The following is a 19,633-nucleotide window of genomic DNA, read 5'->3' on the forward strand; positions in this document are numbered from 1 at the left end:
TGTTTTTTTTTTTTTACAGAACATTACCTAGCTTGAAAACTGTCAAACTTAAGCCTTTTATTGCTTTTGGTTCATCATTAAAATAAATGCTGCCATAAAATGTATCTGGTGACGCCATCTTTGTTTAAAACTGGGTCTGTGGTTGTCTAGTCTGTTGCTATGGAAATTACATGTTGGCTTCCCAAGGGTATTTCAATCAGAATATACATTAAAGGGGCTAAATAACCAATCTCCCCTCAACCAGTAACAATAAAAAAGCAAACAAACACGTGAATTCCACTTTAAACATTTTATTACAGACAAATGAAAAAAAAGAAGCATTGTGACACAAAATGAATGTGGCGATGCTGTTAGAAAGCACCGTAGCACAAGAAATGTAAAAATAAAACAAACAAAAACAAAATGCACCTTCTTAAAAACAAAACTAAAAAACTAAAAAATGTTACTTCATATCGTTCATAAATAGATAGAAACCAGTCATTAAAATTAAATAGAAGATGGGCAAGTGGCAGTAAAATGAATAGTATAATGCCATACAACACAGATATAAAATTGTCCTTGTCACTGGCTTTACAAATAAAATAAGTACATTTGGCAGGTTTATACACAAATTATATAGCTTCCCCCTTAATCAATTTCTAAAAACTTAAAAGTGTGCTACAGTGAATATAAAATGTATGCCCTAGAAAGTAAAATGTATTTACTCATTTGTTTTTTTTTAATGTTTTCACAAAAAAGAAGGATGAATTCAACACAATTCTAAAACACTTAGTAAAACTACTTGAAAACTATAAACCCACTGTTATGTTTATCTTTAGTAACATTTCACATTTATCATTTTCACCTGTACAAGCCGTGCTGGGGACTGAAGTCTGTTAGGGTGGGAAAGTAACTAACAGTAATTCTTTACAGAAGAGACCTGTCAAGTCATGATGTCCGATAGGCAACGTGACAAAGAATTCCTTCAAACTGTTAATCTCATTTCAGCCTTTACTGGGAGAAGCACTGTTTTAACACAATATTTATTGTGTGAAACCCTTCATTACAATGACATTCCTCTAACTTATAAAACATAAAATTCAAAAGCGAAATGGTAAATCCGAGTTAATAAAACAAATGATCTGGATTTCAATCCCCAATTTCATCCCCTAAAAGTGATATTTACAATCACACTGTGACAGATCAATCAACCTTGACAGGTCTGTTATGATACATAAAAAGTTTGCTTATTTATTTATTTATTTTTCTCTGCAAAGACTTAGTGCTCTCAGCAACTTTACACAATGTACTTCTATGGATCCAGCCTAATTTAGCCAACTAGACCAAGGCCTGTGTAGAATCTACAAGCATTTACTTCCCTATAGGAATAGTCCATGGCAAAGCTGGTGGCAAGCAAAAAATAAAATAAAATAAAATAACAACCAAAAAACAAGTTTCTGTCTTCATATATTAAAGCTGAATGACCCAAAAAAGTAGGCCCATGGTTTAAAAATAACAGGAGTGCTCTCACAGGCTTCAGTTGAGGCCTGTGAATCTAAGTGCTTGGCAAGAGGCTTACTAGTAGTCTTTAGGACTTGCTTGAAATCCTTCTAAAAAAAAATATAATACGGGGGTTCCCAGATGTCCCTTTTTGTCAACGTGTCCCAGCTTCAAGTGAGGTAGAGTGGCTTATCCCTTGGTAACATGCTGTTGGAAGAACGAAAGAGAAAAGTACACATAAAAAACCAAAAAAAAGACTGCAGTTTACAGTGCAGTGACAGTTCTGTGTGTGGTTGTCTGTTTTATTAAACCATAAGCCAACCATGTTAATTCCAACAAGAGGAAGTCAAACCCTTGCACAGCCAATCAGCTGCATGCTGCGTGTGTTTACCTGCAGTGGTTGACTCCACACTCCCGATTGCAGTACTCGTTATCCCATTCCTGGTTCTGTCCTCCAGCAGGGTTGGATGATCCTGGAGACTGGGAGCCAACGTTGTTCTGATACTCTGACTGAATGTGAGGAAAACCCTGGGAGGAAAAAGACTTCAGTCAGGAACGAATCATTGGGTTGGAAGCATGTTGAAGCCGAATATTCAGCAATGGACCTGCTGCCATGCATCTGCCACTATTTTACCACACAAAACACTTAAGCATAAAAATGCCATCCATAAGAATAAAAGGTAACAGGATGCAACCAACCTGCTGGCCTGGAGGGGGAGAATGGAGTGAAGCCTGTAGTCCCATCTGATGGGAGATGATTGGCTGCGACTGGACCTGCTGCATGCGGATTGGCTGGTTGAGGATGGAGCTCTGGTGCAGGGAGAGCTGCTGGTGCAGGGGTGGGCTGATCTGAAATGTGGTGGGTGGCGAGGCACTAATGCTGGGCAACATCTGCGACTGGCTCAGGGGCCTGGAGAGGCTGTGGCGCTGGGGGCCGGCGTAGCTCTGAAGGTCAGACAAGGGGAATGAGCCGGGGCCCAGGTAGCTCGAGGAGGCCTGTGGTGGTACGCTGTACAGGGGCTGTTTTGGTGGCATCATGTGAGAAGGCTGGCTTGTTTGGGGGGGTTTCGCCTCCACCTGGTCATTATAACTCTGTGGGAAGAGACACAAGAAAACAGGCTGTAGTGTGGATCCGACTGGAATCAAAGAAGTAATGGCTGAATAGCCCACCCTCATGGAAAAGACATATATTTAGGATTCATATGCATTTCTATAATGTATGAAGCTGTCATATATGGTTCACATATCAACTAAGAGGTGGCCAGCTATTTATATCACTGTCACACGGCTGGCTGAGTGGTGACGTCAGAACCAGGAAATGAATACACAGACACAGGACAGATGAGGTGAAATGATGAAAACACTGTTGTGCGGTTTATTATAAAATAAAAGGTTTAAACAGAAAACAGGACATTTTCAACAGGGCACTTGAGACCAAAATAAATAGACAAAAAAAACGGACTAACACTTAACAAACGGTGCACGGACAGACACACAAACAAACACGGTGAGTAAATAAACAAACAAGTATCGTGCTGGTCCTACCAGCACGCGATAGCAATTGTTATTTAACTTTAACTGTATTTCTCCTTCTCTCTCCCGTTCACTACTCACCGAACACCCAACCCCGGGTGAGTGAAACGTGCACCTATATATACTGTTGTGCTGGGATTCAATTACTAATTAATTATTCACTTGAATCCCAGCACGTGAATTCATTACGTGCAACCTCGTGCTCACATATTATATACTTTAAATGCACGTGAAGTGATGTGCAATCCCGTGCCTAAATACAATTATACATTTTAAATCACACGTGAAACACAGACCCATTTATATCCCGTGTACCAATGCCTATACACCAACATTAACACCGCGCATGCAACATACAACACAGAAATGCACACAGGGGCGGAGCACATTGCCACAATCACTCACATACTGTATATAAAATAAATTATGAATATCATATGATTTTATATCCAGAATATGACTGAAATATGAGTTAAAAGGACTCAATATAGCCTTGTTGGCCAAAGCTGATGACAAGCACACATCTTCAAGTTGTCTTTAACAGTTATCCTATAAGCCAGCAAATGCTGCTAAACAAGCAGTTAGCAGTGGCATGCAGCTCAGGAGGAACAACCTGTTCATTTTAAAAGTTTGATTTGCATGTTTATTTTGCAGTTCACCCTAATGTTCTTCCCATGCTTGTACAGTGCATTAGGCCACTGTTTTTACTATATTTACCATGGTACATTGCAGTAAGGAACAGCTCTGGAAGTCTTGCTATACTGTAGCAATAGGTGAATACAACATAGGTGGACTTGGCATTGAATATGGAGGTTAAGACGGCAGTGCAATCTCAATCTACTGTACTGTACTTGCTTAGCTGCACTGTCAGTGACACGAGGCAGATGGCAAATGATCATTATTTTACCCATCACACAATGGCGCTATCTTCGTTAATGGGTTGCTAAAAGTAACACATCACAAGCAGACATATGGCACAGGTATTGAAGCCGTTGCAAGTGAGATGTCACACACATTACAAAGCATGGTCTGGATTAGACATGTAGCACTGGCAGGCAGGGACCATACGCTAGACTTAATTATTTCATTAATATATTTTCCAGTGTCATCCCATTGGGAGCGCATATATTTTAAATACCGGTGTGCAGTATTTATTACCTGTCACAACTGCTAACATGATCTATCAGTGTTGGTTATTCAGTAATGTCCCTCATTTGTATGAACTGCACAAAGCCACCAATATGATCGATGGATAGCTGGGCAGATGGATAAATGTATGAGTGCATATTTGCGGGTTCAAGAGGGAAATTAGACTATTTGGGATGAAAATAAATTGTATGCCAAAAGAAATCACTGTGACAATAACTTGAAAAGATGAATGTAACCTGGCAGTGTAAACAAAATGGCTTTCAACGCTTGGGTTTTCTTTGGTGAGGGAATAGCGTTAACACATATATAGCAAACACATCTTTGCAGGCGTGCACATACACACACATTGCATAATTCTGGGACATGCGTTCTCATTTGTATTCATGTTACATACAGGCTGCAGGTTTTATACAATGTACGCAGAATACTCGATGGTGGGATAACATACAAGGGGTTTGTACTGCACAATAGATGCAACACAAGGCAGCTCAAGCCAAGCACTTTATAAAGAGGGTGCAAGTTATATTGGCAAATGGTACTCCTAACATGTATTTTTGTAAAATACGTTATATAGCTGCATCTATCAGTTGGGAGTTTCAGTTACACAATGGGTTTCTCAAATGTAAGAATTTTATGGACTGTCTTCAACCCAGTAATGAAATAGTGACTGGGTTTAGGAGTATCCTTCAATGCACTTCCTCTAGTTTTTAAATCCTTTTTTGTTGAAAGGAAAATCCCTGTTAATGTTACTGAATCCGAAACAACAGGAGACTTCTAATTAGTGGTTGATTTTTTTGAGCATTTTACAGCACTGGCACATCCTCTTTAATTTCATTAACACAGCCAGTTTATCCCAGCGAGGTAGCTGACGTGTTTTTTTCTCCTTTCAAGCAATCAGACTTGTGCGTCTCACAATCTCCTTTGCTTCACAAGAGTCTGCTCAGCTGATCTGAATGCTTGTCATCTCGGTTTTATTAAAACAGAAAGAAAAATGGTTTTCCCCATAACATGTTTTTCAGAAATTTTAATTAATTGTGCCGACTCCTAAAGGTCTACCTATTTCACAGTTCTCTCTCTACTTTACAAGACTCAATGCCTGATGATTTGCAGAAACATCAATCATCCATTAAAATTACAGATTTGACAGAATATTTAATTACACAAAATGACAGATGAGATTCATTCCTAATAAATCCTGCCGTGGGAACGGTCTGATGAATAAACCATTCTGTCTGCAATCATGCCTCTTGTTTTTGGGATGTAGTAAATTTAAGTGAGCTACGTTGTGCTGTAAAACAGTTTGGATTATTAAAACACAGGATGAAAGACGGCAAGGAAAAAAGAATGCATACAAATATTACAGTCATAAATAAAGAGGATTAGCCCAACTTGCCAAGATATTTTTTCAATTTTTGATGGGGAACAATGCAAGATTTTTATTATTTAACTTTTATGTTAAATTAACAAAGTGTGGTTTTCTGGAATACAGACTCAAAATTGTAGAAAGGCAAAAACCGTATGGGTAAAAACAACTAGAAACAAAGCCCACTTAAAATACAGATTAAATCTTGATCAAATAGCCTTTACAGTTTTAACTACAGTTATCGCTACAGTACAAACAGTGTGCATTTGATACATCAGTTGCATTCTGAGCAAGTCATCTTTTCTGCACATTCATTTCTTTGAACTTTTCTTAAAAACAAGCGTTTGATTGCTGATGAAACGGTTGATCAAACCAACACGTTAAATGTGTTGTATAGGTTTGTATCCCTTATGAAATAAACAACACTGTATCTAACGCAGCCTACTGTATTAAATAAAAAACAATAATGACTGTAAGAGGTAAACAACATATAATCAAGTTACTTCCTAGATCACAGTCAAAATGAAACCCCACAACGATTGTATACAGGGAAACAACAGTGATACAGTCCTTTGTCTTGTTGGCACCAGAAACTGCCGTCTCGTGTCTCAATTTAATATTTATGTTTACGAGTAAAACTTAAACAATGAATCCAGAAATGGACAATTGAAAATATTGTTCCTCCAGTCCTGGCTTAGTAGAGCCAAGACCTGTTTTTGCCAGCAGTCTGTTAGATCTCTTTCCGTACCCTGCCACATTTACTGGTGAAACATCATATTAACTCTGACCTGCTAGATTTCAACTCAGCTGAATAAATAGGAAAATAGTTTTTGTTATTCCACCTATGACGGAGGAAAAAGCAGCTTCGTATTTTGTGAACCAGAAAGGATATGACTATAAATCATATTCTTGTAACTTGGGGAACAACCTACCAAATAAGTACCGGTACTGTATAAAGTCTATGTTGTTATCTACATGTTCTCATCCTTATAATCAGCTGCAATAAGAATAGGAATACAAATAAGCATAAGAACAGGGTTCATTTAAATCAGACAGGGGTTTCAGAGACATCAAAACACATCATTTTCTGGAAATCTATCATTTCCACCAGTATGTGTTCTGTCTATCAATTTACCTCTACAGCACTTTGTTTGAACCCATGTCAATTTGTAACAAGCTGAGCTGCAATACAGTGTATTTCTAATCCAATGTACCCCCTAAATGCCTAGCAGCACTCACTAATATTATGTATACAATTTGAATGGCTTGCACTAGTAGTAATGGGGACCATTCTAATACAAAGCATTATCGGTGGTATACATTGTACTATCTTAGCATCAGTACTGGTGGTGACATACAATACAATTTATAAATTCAGCTATGAGCCAAATTACTACCTTGATACTCTGTAATCAAACACACCACATCAGCAGGTAACCCCCAGTTGTTAACAGTACTATCTTTTTTCTTTTCTCATGTGATTTTAGTAGCCTAAAATCTACCCCATACAGGTTCATTTATATTTGTTGCCACATATTCTTTTGTCACTGGTCTGGAGATTCTGATTCTATATGGTCTTGTTGTAGCACATTCCTTATTGGGCTGGACCTCCCCCTGAGACTGGTAGGAATTCTCGATTCAATTTATCATAGCCATATCCATGCTGACCCTTGTATATCAAAGACATAGCCCGTTACCTTGGAAACCAGGCTGGCTCTGTACGCGGCAAGTGCCTTCAGGTACTCCTTCTTTGCGGCCTCTGTTTTTCTCTTGTATGCCTGTGAAATAGAAGAAAGCAGTATTGGTTAATATCGAGTCACAGCCATTGCAACCTGAACTAAACTGGGGAGCCTGCAGATATTCTGCAAATCCAAATGCTTGCCTAATTGTCTTTATATTAGGTTTTTAAATAACTTTAACGAAAACAAAGGAAAAAGACATCTGCAATCTGAATTACATCCTAATAGCAAGACATGAGTGGCAATCCGTAACAAACTAAGAATTTAGGACGGGAGTCACGTAACTAACTAGAAACATCAGAGATTTTGAAAAGGATCATTCTCCATATTTCAGATAGTAAGCCCAATAGAGCATGAATCAATCAATATACATTTGCTCATTAGCTGGTTTGCACTGTATAAGACTGCCTTTGTTAATGGTCAACTGTCCACTTCTCGTTAGGAGCATCCAGTGAATCATTTTATTTTTCTAAAAAAGCAAAAATAAAAAAATAAACAAAAATTATCCCCTGCAAATGATAAATAAAGATTGCTATCATACGTTTTAATGTCACAGGCAAAAAAGAAATGCATTCACCTTTCATGTTTTTATGTAGGTCAAATGCATTATTAAATACTATAACTGCCCTTTAATTGAAACCATATAGTTTAACATTCTCTGCACACCCCCATAAAACCCTCTGTGAAAACGCCTTGCCTGAAGTGAATGGTGAATGTACCAGTATCTTCAATCTCTGGGGGACACTAGAAGATTTGTAATCTCTGCCATGTCCTTTTGTCATTTAATTTCTCTAGCGCCAACTTAAAACAAAGTATTAATATTTTCAAATCAAACTTGTGACCTTAAATCTCTCCACTTAAATATTGATAGAAGCGTGCTGCCTTTTAATGAACTCCAAAGAACTCCCAGCAGTTTTAATTTCAAATTCATTTAACGCAGCTAATGATTCACGGAACGACAGATATTTTTAAATAAATTACCATGCCTAAGGATTTCTAATTATTCCAAAGATAGTAGATTCATTAGCAATTGGAGACGTCGGAGTCTAGGGGTCTGGATGTATTAAAAATAACTGTGCTGTAAGGAGCATATGTTGTGGTCGTAATCCTGACATCGGGTCTCCCAGCTGAATTAGCTGGTAATTGTACCTTAATGAAATGTTCTTGTTTGATAACCAGTTAATTAAAGTAGACAATAACTCTAAACCCTGCTGACATGCGTTGAACAATTACACAGGCTTGTGAAAAATGACAGAGGGGTGCTGGGTTACAGGTGCTCTTGAGGGAAGTATGTTTGAAGAATTAGAACAGTCCTGCCCTTAGGGGGTCCGAGATACGGTAGTAATGAACGAGAATAGGGGATTACGTGTGACTAGAAAATGGAGCTCTTTAACTGCTGCTTTTCTGCTCCCTTTCGCTGACAAATAGTGTGTAATCTAACTGTATAATACGCAGTAGACCCTGATACCGATGTGATACATCTGACCTCTTGTAGAGTGGTTATTAGATTGTATTGTAAAGCACGCTATACCGTATTCTTTGTATTATATATAGACCCTGATTGACCATGTCGTAACATGGTAGGTCCCTATGTACTAGACAGACAGGCTTGTCTCCATTACCTCTTTTCCACTGTACAACCGATCCGTGGCTAAGCCACACAGAGCCAGCGTGACGCGGCTCAGGAGGAGCCAGGCTGTGTTTCCACTACAGAGCCCAAGCCGTGCAACTGAAGTCACACGCAATGAATGTGTCGCATGCAGATGATGCGGTATTAAGAGCTTCCAGTGTAGTGACTAATACAACATAATGGTGGAAATCATTAACCCCGCCCCTGTTCCTGCTCGGCTCCGAGGCCAGATTTTCACAGTTTGGTTCTTGGCTCGACTAATACCCAGTGGAAAAGCACCCGTACCGTGAGGGCCCCAGCCTCAGATGAGCCAATGGAAAAGGGTTACATAACTCTTAAGGAAAGCAGTGACTCATGATGGAGCAGCAGCACTCTGATCAGCCAGCTGCAGCATCATCATTTACATTCTGTTTACAAACCAAAAGTCGGAAGGTTAATACCTGCTTTTCTGTGGAAAATATGATGACCGATTAGACAGAGGAGCTGTGTGACTTCAGCGACCCTGAGAAACAATCGAGGGGTTTCTTCATTATTTAACCTAGTACATGAATTAGTAATGTGAAGCGTGGATTTATTCTTTTGCATGTGTTAAAAGGGTTGTGATGGAAAGCTCTTGTAGACCTTGAGTATTCCTTTTCTAAAATGACACTAGAGACATATAACATGTTCTATTAAATTGATCTAAATGGAGGCGGATCTAAAGGCTGACACAGTTTAGATCATTACAGTAAGGTATGCCAAGGTTATACTAATCAAAAAGCTAACCGTGCATATTACTCTTTGGTGCATTGCTGTATGTTAAAATGGTTTTATTTTAAATATTTACGTTCATTGAATATAGACTATAGAAAGCCATAACCAGCCAGTAAACACTATCATGTATTTCTGTCAAAACAAGTTGTTACAACTCAAGAGTTTACTGAACTACAGATGGACGGGCCAACACACAGGATGCCTTCATGTACCCCTATATTCTGACACTCTCAATAACATGGCCTTAGCAAGTTTTAACACAAATGAGTAAGAGGTTCTCTATATAGAAGTACAACTTCATAGTGGCATGCATATCCCCAGTCTATCGTCTGCAGGGAGTAATTCAATTCACTGCATTTATGCATGGCTTTTAAAAGACTTAATTCACTTCAGTTACCTTAATTAATAAGATATCATTGTAGAATACTTTCACACTGATTCCTGACAAAATTTCCCTCAGGCTATACAGACATGATGCCTCTGGGCAAATATGTTACAATGCAACGCTAGACAAGGACTTTGTTACTAACACCTAAGAATAAGCTCACATCAAGAAGATAAAGACAAATATAGATAGATAGATTTAAAGCAGAGTCTAAGCTACAGCATTACAGTATAATATAATGTACCATTAAATATAAGATTGACCTCCTTATAAATTATTTAACTAAAAATCTTTCCTTTTTAATTCTGTTGACATTCCCATAGTTTTCAAAGCCTTCTTTTTTAATGGGTTAGAAGCAAAATAGTGGTGTAGTTTCAGGCTGTTCATGCTCTTGTGTAATTGTTATGCTGTGAATGGTCTGTTCTGTCAGTACATCTTTATTCTCAGATCTGGATAGGAACTACGAAACAGCAATGAAAAGGTACCCTATATTAAACAAAATAGTTATATTTGGAAACTATGACAACTGCAATAAAACAGCTAAGTTTGAAATAAGTAATTCAATACAGAGTTCAAAACATGTGGAAATCTGGAGAGTTTGGAAACAATAGCTATGTACGATAGCTGTGTATTTGTATTTTAAAATAAATCATTTAACAGAGAGTTCATCTTTGAACTGAAAAGTACACTAAAATTAGGAACTTGAGTAAAATAGATTATTTTAAAGCACAGCCTGGAGACTGCAGTCTGACCTAATGAGCTTTGACAGATTTTCTCTCTTAGAACCAAACCCATATCGAAAGTTAAGCTGAAGAATATAGAAGACATTTTCATAGGTTATATTTTAGTAACCGTCATTAAAATCAAGTTATCCTCCCTAAACAGCAATGACCATCCCTGTTGATCAGGACAGTGGAATAGCTCCCTGAGCTCCTCCTGTAGAGATGATGAATCTCCACTTTCTGTAGAAAAAGCACAGACACACTTCCAATAATACTGTCACAGTAAGATATAGGGGCTTAGATCATTTTCATTCTTAGATATGCATGATATTAGCATGTAGCTATTAGTGCCAATTTGAGCTTATTAACAGTTGCAGATATTATTGGTTCAATAGTGAATTCTAGACAAAAAACCTGACATTTTAAGTTCAAACTTTGTGAAATGCTGCTGTTACAAGATATCGAGAATGTGTGACATACGTGTGAGATAAGGTCTTATGAATCAGAGAAATAGAGGATCCAGAATGTGCTAGGTAAGCTTCTGAGAAATTATTTCTTAACCTCATCTCTACCTCTCTAGTCCATCATGGCCAGTGTTTCTTACATAACTGATGCAGCAGTTTTTGTTTTATGACTTTGCAGCATTATATTGAAGGTTTAATAGGGGAAAAAAGCATTTTAATGATTTGATTTAGCAGCCACCGGCAATGCATGAATAAACATATGTGTGAGAAAAGGTGAACTTTCTACAAAAATAGAAACAGGGCCTGTTTAACCACTAGAGAACAAGGCTTTGAATGTAGCTTGTGGTCTCAAGGAGTGGAATTTATAAGCAGAGTACCCACCCGAAGCTGAAAAACAAACTGAACTTTTCAGAGAAAGAGAGGTGACAATGAACAACCTAAACAGTAGTTGACCTAAATACTATTGTCTTTAAGCCTGCTATCATATTCCGTTTTCATACTGTTTTTTGTCTCAAGTTTCAAGTAGGATACATGATCTTTCTTCTACTTTATAAAGCTGGAGTGAGAAGAGTTAACAAAGGCCAGGTTTTAAGGTCTGAATTCCTTCAATACGATGTTGGTGCTGCTCATCTCAATAGGACATCCTTCACTAATCATTTCCATTTCGTACCACTTGAAGAAATGAGCTACAGACAGCTCTTTAAGTAAATATGACAAAGTCTGCACGACCCATCAAGCCAGTCCCGGAAGAACATCATTAATTATGAAGATCTACATTGGAAATGAACTGTTCTGTTTAGCCCTGGAATGAATGAATGAATACGAATATAAGCTGACCTGAGCACTCCTGGTCAGTCACTTGTCATGGATTTTTTTTCTGTTCTTGTTTTTAAACAAGGTTGAGTTTAGAATCAGTTTAGCGATGTACTTTTCCTCTCAAGTAGTTTTGGAGAATATTTGCTTGTATCTACAGCTCCCATCATGCACCAGCCACCTCAATATTGACTCTTAGTATTGCTTAATTCAATAGCCTTCTACAAGATATTCCCACTTCTGAACAGAATTTGTGGCTACTTTGAAGACTGGTCAGTTATGTGGATTCTCCCTTTAATAAAGGAAAAAATGTAGCATTGGGTGATGTAAGATAGAAATTGATTTTCATGCCATATCGTAAAGCACGCAATTGGATATTCTATATATTATTATTGTATGCATTACGTAATTTAACATTAAACCTTCCCATTTTTAAAATGTATTTGGATTTAATTGGTTGTCATTCCAAAGCCTTTTTATGGGGAAAAATATTCCCAGATTCATTTAAATTACAAAGCGAGAAATCTTGATTAAGATGGAAACAAATACAGTATGTTGCTGCTATAATGGAGCTTCCTGGCACTTTAGTGGTTAAGAAATAAAAACAATAACAGCACTTCCTGAACAGGTGTCCTTGAGACGAATCCAAGGACAAGGAGATTGCTAATCTTGTATTCCTCAGCATGATCAAATCACCAGGCAACAGATAGAAATAAAGAGACAGGAAATGAGGAATTCACATACAAGGGTGTCAGGAACAAAATGAAGATTCATTGTGAAGAGCAAAATTAACTGCAAAACACACAGTCACGACCAAGCAATAAAGCAGATTGGAAAAGCTCACTTTGAAAATTAAAGTGCAGGATTAATGCGGCAGCAACATGCTGACAGGGAGTTCATTTCTGCATTTATTTATTTACTTTTTATTTATAGTATTATTAGTGGTGGGAAAGAATCGGATACCGGTACAGAAACAACAGAAAATGTACTCAGTGTGTCTTTTTATAACCGTCAACCAACTACAGATCTTAAGCTTCTTTATTTTCAATATGGAATTCAACTCGTTTTTTGCGCTCTCCTTTCTGACGGAAGTATTTTAACTGCTTCAACCACTTTTAACATGTCATCAGTATGCAAAACTTCCTCCATCTAGTGTGCCAAATTTTTTAAAAAAACTGTTGTGGTTAAGCATTATTTACAGCAGTTTTGCATGTACCAGTGTTCACTGGTGGAACAGGCAATTCTAGTGGTTAGATATTTACATAATAATTAGGTATCTATCCAGCTGGCACGTATAACATGACTCAGATTCATAGCTGGGGCCTCGGGCTTGTACAGCTTGATGGAACCAATTAGGTAAAAGAAGTACAAGGAAATTGCCCCTCAGTAGCCATGCAAGGATGCATAACCAAAACCTGCACTAGTAGCTCCTAGCATATTCTGCACACAACAGATAGCAAGTTATACATGTAAAGGCCAACTCTAGCATTAGCACAACACAATTACTGGTACTGTCAGCTGGGGATTTCAATCTCAGGCAACTAATAAGAAGCTGAGGAGGAGCAGCTGAGATGATTCAGTATTCCTTTATAACGCCCACCCTCCCAAAAAAACCCTATTAATGCATACCATTGTGCCTGATAGATAGATACAGTGCAACATCCGTTCAATTATATTATTGAGGATGTGTTGGTTCTGTAACAATCAGAAAAGGGGGATGGCTTGTTTGTAGTAGTCCTAAGAGCCAGAGCAGTGCAGGATGTAGACAACTGATTCCCTACAAGGTTATTAAGAAAGGGGCAGGCCACCACTGCAAGCTCAGCCTGACTGATAAGTAGTAATACTAATAACAAAAGTTATTGTATTTCTTGCTCTTATTGTATTACTTGTATTGTAACACTTGAAATGTATTTGCTTACGATTGTAAGTCGCCCTGGATAAGGGCGTCTGCTAAGAAATAAATAATAATAATAATAATAATAATAATAATAATAATAATAATAATAATAATAATTGACTAAATACATTATTTTAATAAAAATGTATTCAGTATGGAAGGGGTAGGGGTATGATCTGCATTCAAATACATTTCTCAAGGGTCTGAAACTTACTTGTTACACCTATTCAACTCGCATGGGGCCAGTAAGAAATATTTTTTAACTTGTTTTCTCTTTGGCAAAAATCTAATTAAAACTTGTGTGTTCTGAACAGTGCAAAACACACTGTTTCCTGATTCAATGTGCTTGGCTGTCTGTCTATTGTTTTCCTTTTCAGGCACGGCCGTCGTGGTCTCTTCCTATATGAATAGGCCTCAAGTGACTATTACTGTATTAAAGCAATAAACAAATCGCCTTTTGTGTGTGTCTTTTCCAAATCCACTTGGCAAGAAGGTCTTGAAAAGGTCACACACGCCAGTCTCATGTTTTGAGGTTTGGGGTGCTGTTTGGGAGTGTGACAACTAAGGAGTTGTATCCCATTTATCTTTCCCAGACAACAAAAATAATTTCTTACCTGCTTTTGTTCCTCCCCCAGGGTGTCCCACATGGAGGCCACTATTTTGGAGACGTCCCCAAAGGTTGCATTGGGGTTCTGGCCCTTGATGGCTGCCTGGGTGTCCCTGAAGAAGAGAGCGTAGGCCGAGACCGGCTTCTGCGGCTCATTGGGGTCCTTCTTCTTCTTCTTCTTCTGGGGCTTTGGTTTCTTCACCATGTCTGAGGAGGGTCTCTTCTCGCCAGTCACCTACAAAAAAGGAAAGGAAATAGTGTTTTTATCAGTGATATTAAAAAGAAACAAGGTAAAAACTATAGATCCTAAATCAAGAAGACAAGGATAATTCACTAGTTTACCTAATATTTTTTTATTGAATGTTTTGAGGTTCTGGATAAAAGTAAATAAATAGACAGATCGTCATAATGATGTTTTGTTTTAGTATAATTGTGTACTTCATGATTATGTTCTTTAAACAGGAAATGTTGGTTAATTTATTGATCAGCTGGGTGATTTATAAAGTTACTAGTAAATGTATAAAGAACATGAAGCATGTTCCCAAATATAAACATCAAATATTGTACAACTGTTTAGTGTAGGCCACTGTTACAATTCGTATCACTGCAATGTTTTATTCTTATGCACGGATACACAGTCAGAAGCAATGCACATATTTCATGATTTATTTATCATAATATTAATCAATCCTATCATTACTATTATGACATTTTTTTTATTATTTACCAAGTTTATTCATTTTAAATCAATAAACAATTAATATTAAAACAAAAAGTTGGATCAATATAAAACAGAAAATTACATCTAAAATTGTTATCGGGAAATAAAACAATTTGATCTGTATAAAAGCGAGTGAATTGTAGCTGACAGATGCCTCAGGGAGATTACTCCACAAGGAAGCCAGGAAGGAACAACAGTGAGGCTGTGCAAATGCGCAACTATTAGTTCCTCTGATGGCGGATTCAGGATGCAGGGAGATAATTGACTGTTGAGCAACGAGAACGCTGGGTTTGAGAAGTCTGATGGAGATTTGAACACTTTCTCTCACGGACCAGCAGTTTATATTCACTCCATTTAACGCTTCTGAGGCTGTGATCCTTGATGGACTCAATCCACTGCGGGGTTCAGCTTTACACAGGCAGTGCCACTTTCATAACAGCTTAACCCTATCTCCCTCGGGAACCGTGGCAACACAATGGGGCTCAATGGAGGCCTCAGTGCAACAGTGATAGAAACCACATTTCACTTGTTTACATCAAATAAACAAGTAAATCAGATACGGCAAACCCTGAATGAACTCAAAGGAGCCAAATATTTGTGCCTGCTTAAGACAGGTACCTGCCTATTGAAGGTGTCTATGGCTGGCAAGACAATAGACAACACATGGTTGGCCATCATGAACTGCCCACTGTTATAATCCCTGCTTGCTGATGACAGTTACTGATGGTAAATGTCCCACTGATACCATGTTTTTCTGATTATGTGTGGGATGTCATGTCTTCTCCAAGGACAAAACTGAACTAAAAACAAGAGCACTGTAAACAAGGTAATGACGGTAACCCCAATTGCATGTGCACTGGAGGTCACACAGGATCAGTGTTCTATCTTACACAGCCCCTTGCCTGTGTGCCATCGACGGGTAGACAGGGGCTTCCTTCAGCTTAATAAACATTCATTTTGTGTTCTGCACAACAAAGGGAACTTAAGACTCTGACGCTGAGCAGTGTGTATACTCAGGGAGCTGGCACACAGTGCTTATTTTAAATATTAAACACAATATAATGTTAAGAACAAGACCCTTTTTTTTCTTGGACTTGATTAGATGAATGGAAATCAAATGAGGATGACAGCAATTTAATGTAATCTAATGCCTTTTGTATGCTCCGCCACTCCTCCCCAGGGACCCTATTGTGAACAGGATACTGTATCTCAGTGGGCTTGTGCTGTGAAGTGGGATTTCAACAAATACATCTTCTTAATGCTACAACAGAACCACACTCTATCATACATGATCTTTATAATGCTTACAGAATTAAAAAATGCATACATTTATTTTGAAATGCATTTGGTCTTAGTATGGAAATTGTATCAGTAGTTTAAATACAATTAGGTATGGACTTATGTAACTAATCAACATTAATTCCATATTTAAAACAGGATTCAATATAGATTTTGTATGATATGTTTTGCTTGGCAGACATTATTTTGAATGCGGTTGTTCCTTCAGTCAGGACATTAAGACAGCCATAGTGCACGGTGCTGTCCTGTACAAATGTACTATTGTAGACTATGAGGTGCAGTGCATGGTTTTTTGGTGAACTGTTTGAGTTTTGTTATTTCTTTTGGTGCGATGCAGATCTAAACTGGCACGCAATCAATTCCCAGAAAAATAAAATCAAATATTTAGTGTAAAATCGACTGCTTAATGCAATTCGGATTTTGCTGACTTTTACTTTTCATTCAAATCAGTGCTACATGAGTTGCTATGCGCTTTTAAATCTGTTTCAATTCTCAAGTGCCGCTAGATTATAAAAAGAAAAAAACATTCCATTATTTAACAGGGTAAAAGAAAACAGGTGATAAGATATAGTGGCCTGGCAAATTACCCTGTAGTTCAGGTACATCCCACATGTGGGCCTGTCAAAGTGCACACATGTAGAAAGAAGACTGTTTGGCCAATTTCCAAAGTAGCTCCATTTTACAGAGCTGCTAAAAAAAAACCTAGTGTCCTAGTTTTTTAATGTGCATTCACATCTATTAGCTGTACAACAGAACTAATGGCTGACAGCATGCCAAGAATATTTTGGAAGAAGAATTACATAAATCCTGTAACACAGTGTTGAGACAGACAGCATTGTTTCTTCTACCCATAGTGACAACCCAGTACGAGGGTTGCAAAGTATCCTAAACTTTAAGGCTGTGCATCACCATTGGGACTGACAGCCTTTCCAATTTGTGTGCTTAATTGTGATTCCCCATGTCTCTCCAAAGAATACCAAATCTGTAACGTGTTTTAATGGGGCATACAGCTGGCATCTCCTTCGCAGCGTCACTCATCAAAAATAAATATTGTTTTGCCCTCATCCTTACAATGCATTCTCTTTCCACCAAGACACCAATTTGCAGTTTAGAATGCCACGCCAACCCATGAAAAGTTCTGATTCAACTTGACAACCATGACAACTTACCCAGAAGGCAAAACCTCCTGTTTATAAGGGAAAATAACGTTGGTGATAGAAAACGTCACACTGTATAAAATGCAATACAGCAGATTTTACCACAAAAAAGGATTTTGATAACACAATCGACCTACAGTATAGACTGAAAGCAGCTTGCGATTATGTCTTTAAGAGGAGTGGCTGAGAAGAGAAAAATATGTTAGGCTTTAAAATGATTTTTCACCTTGCAGCATAACAACATTCTCACAAACACTGTTTGGCTGTCGGTCTTTTTGTGTTCCAGTCTATGCAAGCAGGTGAAGACCGTTTATCCTGTCTCAACACTGTGATGCTTTCACTGGGGTCTCTGCCTGTGGAACCCCTACTGGCCCCACAGTTTCCTATTCACTGTCCGATTGCATAGAGAACATATGCGTTAATTGTAAAGCTCCTGCTCTTTTGTAAGTGAATTTATACCAGCAACAAACATACATTCTCAATATACAATATTTAGAAGACAGGGTGGTTTGTTTTCTAGCATAATGGATTGAGTTTTTGAGCCTAATTGTATTAATTTACATAAAAATGTATTTAAATTAATGATCAATGCGAACACGTCCTGCTCATACTGATGATTATTATTTTACATAATTAAAGTTCATGTTTAAAATATTACTGCTACAGTGTTCCTGCAACAGATTATCAGTAAATCAAAATATTTTAAAAAAACAAGAACAAAAAACCCACTACACTGCTTCAGGTCAAACTGAAAATAACAAAGTCTGGAAAATAGTTTTATTCACAGTAAAACAGTGAGTGGCTAATGAGAGATGAGGTAATGCTTTTTTGTAACCTTTAATTTTATAAAACAGATCAACACGAAGTTGTTTCAAAATAACAGCTCTGACACAGACTGAACACTAGGTGTCAGTGTGCACATAGCCCTATCCAGTGTTTAAGGGTAGGAATAGAGGATTTTAGCTCACCGCATTGCAGGTACTTAAATAGGGATCCTTTACAATCAGCTAGGGCCAGAATGTGGAGGTGGAATATTTTGCAAACTGATCATTATTATGTAATGCTTTGGCAAGATTTATACAACATCTAAATCATATAGGACATAAACAAATGAAACTCATACATTAGAGCAAATTCACTGTTTTGTACACAGAAGTTCATTTCTTATTTTGGGCAATGCTTAAAAACAGATTGCCTTCATAAAACGCAAGCCTGACTGATGGGAGGGACTTTAATTAGTTGACAAGCAGTCACAGCATGCAAACAGAAGGTAATAATGTAGCTAAATGTGCAGTTAGGTTGTTATTTACATGCAGTGGTAAAGCTTATTTATTTCTCTCATACAAAAGCTGCCGTTTATATAACTCATAGAGACATTTACAACGGTGGTAAATGATTTTAAGATGGTGTTGACTTTTTAATGATGTATTCATTATTTCTTAAGGTGGTCTTATTATTTTGAAGACTCCCTTGGTTGGTGAAGACTACTGAGAAATGTCTTCACTAGTCGACTGGCTGATTATAATACAAACCAGGATCAGGCAATTTTATTCTGTTTAAAAAAGGATGGTGCTTATATCAAATTTAAGATTGTCTAAACACTTAAAATCCTGTGTAAAATAGCTTGAATTAGTTTGTTGTTATTTAAAGCCCATGATATCAGCATCTTTATTAATATTTTGCCATTAAAATCACTGTGTTCATAGCAGTTACAGAGAAATAAAATGTACTGATGGTGACTTTGAAAAACATGATCTGATAGCTGAACTGGCAAAGCAATCAGACTGTAACCAGTAGCTTCTATCCTCAGTTATGCCATATATTCCTTTCTCACCTTGTTATGTAATAAAACAGTTTTGCAAAATAAATATTAACTGGCTTCTATATTGTCGATGATTGTATATTATTTGAAAGGTAACAGT

General features: G+C 37.6%; 1 protein-coding gene across 3 annotated transcripts in view; it reads right to left on the minus strand.

The window, feature by feature from the left end:
- Positions 1 to 274: 274 nt before the first annotated feature.
- Positions 275 to 19,633, minus strand: part of LOC117423377 (TOX high mobility group box family member 2-like) — a 96,447-nt gene continuing 77,088 nt past the window's right edge. For all 3 annotated transcript variants that reach the window (XM_058991069.1, XM_058991070.1, XM_058991068.1), the window contains 5 exons: positions 14,542 to 14,769; positions 7,222 to 7,302; positions 2,179 to 2,571; positions 1,871 to 2,007; positions 275 to 1,686 (listed from right to left, as the gene is read on the minus strand). In XM_058991069.1, the coding sequence (XP_058847052.1) occupies positions 1,650 to 1,686; positions 1,871 to 2,007; positions 2,179 to 2,571; positions 7,222 to 7,302; positions 14,542 to 14,769 (876 nt within the window). In that variant the 3' untranslated portion in view covers positions 275 to 1,649. The remainder of the gene's footprint in view (positions 1,687 to 1,870; positions 2,008 to 2,178; positions 2,572 to 7,221; positions 7,303 to 14,541; positions 14,770 to 19,633) is intronic.

This window comes from Acipenser ruthenus, chromosome 18, assembly GCF_902713425.1.
Source record: "Acipenser ruthenus chromosome 18, fAciRut3.2 maternal haplotype, whole genome shotgun sequence".
Classification (NCBI taxonomy): domain Eukaryota; kingdom Metazoa; phylum Chordata; class Actinopteri; order Acipenseriformes; family Acipenseridae; genus Acipenser; species Acipenser ruthenus.